The sequence below is a fragment of the Pteropus alecto genome, unplaced genomic scaffold (assembly GCF_000325575.1).
Source record: "Pteropus alecto unplaced genomic scaffold, ASM32557v1 scaffold176, whole genome shotgun sequence".
Lineage (NCBI taxonomy): Eukaryota > Metazoa > Chordata > Mammalia > Chiroptera > Pteropodidae > Pteropus > Pteropus alecto.
The window spans coordinates 967042-971738 of record NW_006438644.1 but is presented as its reverse complement, the minus strand read 5'-3'; the positions used below and the strand labels follow the sequence as shown (position 1 = coordinate 971738).

General features: G+C 41.5%; 1 protein-coding gene across 1 annotated transcript in view; it reads left to right on the top strand.

Moving 5' to 3' along the window:
- The first annotated feature begins 1012 nt into the window (after positions 1 to 1012).
- Positions 1013 to 4697, top strand: part of CCDC170 (coiled-coil domain containing 170) — a 51600-nt gene continuing 47915 nt past the window's right edge. Inside the window, exons 1-3 of the mRNA XM_015592369.1 lie at positions 1013 to 1171; positions 1466 to 1606; positions 2927 to 3183. Coding sequence (XP_015447855.1) covers positions 1013 to 1171; positions 1466 to 1606; positions 2927 to 3183 — 557 coding nt within the window. The remainder of the gene's footprint in view (positions 1172 to 1465; positions 1607 to 2926; positions 3184 to 4697) is intronic.

Below are 4697 nucleotides of genomic sequence, written 5' to 3'. Positions count from 1 at the left end.
TAGCTATTGAAGAATTTGTTTTTCTAATGAATTTTATAAAAGGCTGTGCCAAACATACTCTAGTTCCAACCTCTGATAAATGACCTAGGTCCTCACATGGCAGATTTTAGAAAATATTGCTGTGGTAGTTAGGGTGGAGAAGTTCTTTCTGAAGACTAAGCGAGGCCGAACAGGATGTGGTTCTCTTATTAGGCGCAGTTAAAGGTCTTATGCTTTCTCCGCAGGAGTACATACTTACCATCTTATTGAATGTGTTGTGATTGGCAAACACTGGCTGTTACTAAGTGCACCGAAGGTTTTGTTTGGCATTTTGTGGATTGAAACACACCAGTCATGACAACGCGTGTTGTAAAGTTAAGGGCTTTAGAATGACTTTTGCACTCATAGGTATTTCCAAACAGTAGTCTTTGGCAGTTGAGCAGCTGGGCAGTCATAAACAGGTTTTACTGGTATGTCCCCTGAGGCCACTTAGATAATTCCAGGAAACCCTCCTGTATGTGACCTCTTTCATATTCCTTCAAAACTGAATGGCTTTCTTATATGTATTTCGCAAAGACCACAGGCCCTGGGAACTCCACACAGGTAGGTACAGGTATCTGTTTAAGCTCAGGAATAATTCTTGAAGGAAGCAAGCCATTATGGGACAGAAGAGAACCAGAGATTGCAGATGGAGATCCGCAGGCCAAACCCACCAAATCTGCTCTGCAGATGTGTTTATTTGGGTCATACGGTGTTTCTTTTTTAAACATTGAAATTAGTTGCCAACCTGCAAAAACTGGGAATTTTTATTTCAAAAAAATCTGGGAAAAAAAAAAAAGTCCGGATATATGACTTGTCTTAAAAAAATCAGAATAGTTTGTCTATGCTGGGACCCATATTTCTGCATCGGCAGCCATCAGTGAAGTTGAGGGCTGTTCCCTTTTAGATGGGGGCAAGGACTCCTCGGGTACCACGACACTATCTCTGGTCTTAGGCATTCGTTTGGGTCACCTTCGTGACCTCGAGATAGGCTATGAGACTGAGGATAAATGGCACAGTGAATAATTATGAAAGACACAGCCTTTTACATTTAACTCAGACGATCTCTTTGATAAGCAAACGAAATGAAGCTGATCTTTGTAGTCTGGAAACAGAAGAACGAAAACTGCCTACCGACTACTCTTTGTGGGCTGTAGGTTCTGGTCAGAGGTCAAATAGCATTCGAGTCTGGCGGAAGGGATGTCTCTAAACTGACAAAGGCAAATTCTTAAATGCCATTCCGGAGGAGTACATTATTCATTCCTGGGCCGCCTCCTGCCTCCCTTAGAATTTTGAGAACGAGAACGAAATGATCTGAACAAAACACTTCTCTGGGCAGCGTTTTCGACACATTTGGACTACAGAGGACGCTTCTGTGTTTAATCTTGCTCTGCACAGCTGCACAGAAAAGATTGTTTTCACTCTTCTTTATATTTTGTCTTTTGAGGAACCCTATCAGGAAATTTACGATCATCTTTTGGAAGCCCCAGTCACTCGGGAGCAATTAAACCACTATCGGAATGTGGCTGAAAACGCCCGAAGTGAACTTGCAGCAACTCTGGTCAAATTTGAATGTGCTCAGTCTGAGGTAAGATTTTGTATCTTCATAACTCAGAAATGAAAGACCTTTTAGCTTCTTGTAGAGTAAAGAAGAACACAAAGGTGATTACAAATAGGACGGGAGGACATAGGTTTAAACCTTTTGGCAAAGTTTATACTGATTCTCTTATTGTGTGCCTACCTCTTAGTTGTAGAGAATGCCTGAAAGTTTATGCATTTACCACGCTGCAGAGTAAGGTGACGTGGGCTGGATTCTAGATCTCAGAGAAGCTCCACAGTCTGGAGAGAGCTGGGGGCACCTGAGGACTTTGGGGTGAAGCTGCGTGGGCTTTTGAGAACTTTTAGCAACTCTCGAAGTATGTTCCTTTAATTTGCATTGCTTGCAATCTGGAGCTCTTAGGATGGAATTCTAAATCCCTTTCTTGTGGTGGTTCTGATTGGCTGGGGGGAAATTCTGGGAAGATGATTGGATCAGGACTGGGTCAGGTCTATTGTGGAATTTCTGAAAGAGTCTCTCTAGACCCGTTCTGCTCATAGCATGGTGGCCCCAAGGAGTATAGCATCTGTGAGATAACCAGTGATCTCACTGGGCTGCCAAGACTCCACTGAAAGATGGATTGATAATGTACGAGCGTGTGTGTGTGTGTGTGTGTGTGTGTATGTGTAAGAGCGAGAATGAATGTATGATGCAAACTCAGAGTTCCCAAGAAGTACACATTCATCAAGTTTTCTTATAGCGTGGACCTGACATCTTAATAGGGCACATATATTGTTTAGCATTTTGATGCCACAGAATTAATACAAGTGAAAATGTTTCCTTTGTATAAATCCTATAATTATTTTCTTCTCCCATGTTTTTCCCAGAAATCTGAATATTTTCTTACCCACAATAAGGGTCCAGAAGACAAGTGGGAGAAATATAGCGATATATCAAATAGTCTGTATTTACTTTGGAAACAGTTGTGGCTATGAAATATCATAAAGTTTAGCTTGTAGGTTCCTTGTTTCATTTTAGGAGCAGTAGCAGCAATACGGATTTAGAAAATGGGTTACCATTGCAAAATATTTTATAGCCTTTTGCAAAATACACTGCAAACGTCTCTTGAGTGAGACTAAATTACCACAAGATGTTGCTCAATCGATTTTGAAAAAAAAAAAAACCAGAACATGAAGTCCATTATTTAGGCATAATTTCCCATCTGGTAATACAGATACAAATATGGCAAAAAGAAAGGAAAAGTGGATTAGGTCATGAATAAAAGAGTGAAATTTTAAATTACAGTGTTGGGTGTCTTAAACTTACACCATGGAAAGTCTTTTTTGTCTTTTCATTTCTTTTCCATGTTAGCTTCGAGACCTCCGATCCAAAATGCTTTCTAAAGAAGTTTCCTGTCAAGAATTGAAAGCTGAAATGGAGACTTGCAAAGAGGACAATGCCAGAAAATCATCTCTCCTCACCTCTCTGAGAGACAGAGTTCAGGAGCTGGAAGAAGAAGCAGCAGCAATATCCTCTTCTAAAATTAGAACAGAAATCGCAGCTCACACTGCAATCAAGGAGAACCAGGAGTTAAAGAAGAAAGTTGTAGAACTAGACGAGAAATTACAGTACGGAGATTTGATATGTTTCTTAGTTGAGTTAGTGTTGAAATCCTAGCTTCTGATAGCAGGATATGCCTTTGAATGTTCTGGCATTTTACATTATTTGGCCTTGAAACTCAATCTGAAAAATAAAAGAAATACTGGCCTTGAATATCTTTGGAGCCTTGAAAAAATTTCCCAAGTTCATTTCTAAATGTCACCAAGAGTCCTAACAAACAGTATTGTCCTAAGCATGTTTATATCCTTTTGATTAGGGCTGCAAATGCTTATCTGTACGATTTAGAAGATTTGCTCTAAGTAGAGGTTTAACCAGAGATGGAGTCGGTATAGGAGGGCACGGAAGGAGGCATTAATGCAGAAGCTAGTCATAGAGATACCCCGGAAGCCCAGACCACCCCAGACCACCCCGGACCGCCCCAGACCGCCCCAGACCTCCCCAGACCACCTCAAACACTCCTCATTTGGTTTTATTGACAGTTTATGCAGAGAACTCATGAAACCTAGGTTTTCTACACCTAGCTCTGGCAAAAGGTGATTATTGAGACAAAATTGAGAACTAGTTGTTCCTAAAATGTACTTTTAAAATTCTACGTGTAATAACTTAAATAACTTTACTAATAAAATACTTGGAACTTTACTTATTCCATCTCGGAAAAAAAAAATCCAACACTTCCAGCTCTGTGCTCCTTCTCCCCTTTCACTTACGGTAAAACTAAGACGTTTAAGACGTTTGTGCATACTCACTGCTCCAATTGATCTCCTCTCTCCTGCTCTCTTGGGTCTTCTCCACTGGACCCCCTCACTAAGGGGACCAGTGACCGCACATTGCAAATGAAATGATGGAGTCTGCATCTTACTTGACCTGTCTATCAGTATAGTAGTCACCACGGGTTTCTCCCCAAAATGCTTTCTTTTGGGTTTCAGGCTGCTGCACATACCTGCTCTCTACCTTACCTTCCCAGCTGCTCTGTCGTGGTCTCTTTTGCTTATTGCTCCTCATCTCCTTGACGTCCAAATATTGGAGTGCCCCAGGACTCAGTCCAGGAATTTCTTTTTCAGTTCTGTCTAAAGTCCCTCTCTTGGGAATCTCATCTTCATGACTTCGAGAAAGATCTAAATGCTAGTGACTCCTACATTTCTGGATCTAGCCTGGATCCCTTCCCGGAACGCAAGACCCCCATATCTTACTACCTACTGAGCATCTCTGTGTGTACGTCCAATAGGCATCTCAGGCTTCCCATGTCCAACACTGCGCTGCTGGTGTTTCCATGAAATCAACCTGCACGTTTCCTCATCTCATTAAATTCCATTCTTCTAGTCGATCAGGTCAAAAATCTTGGATTATCCTTGGTTCCCTTTCTTTTTCACACTCCATGTCTGAGCCTTCGATAAGCTCCATCATTTATTTCTACCTTCAAAATAAACCTACTTCCCATTGCCACTAACCTGGTTCAAGCAACCGTCTCTTCTTACCTGGATTGTTACAGTAGCCTCCTCGGTGGTTTTCCTGCCTCGGCTAG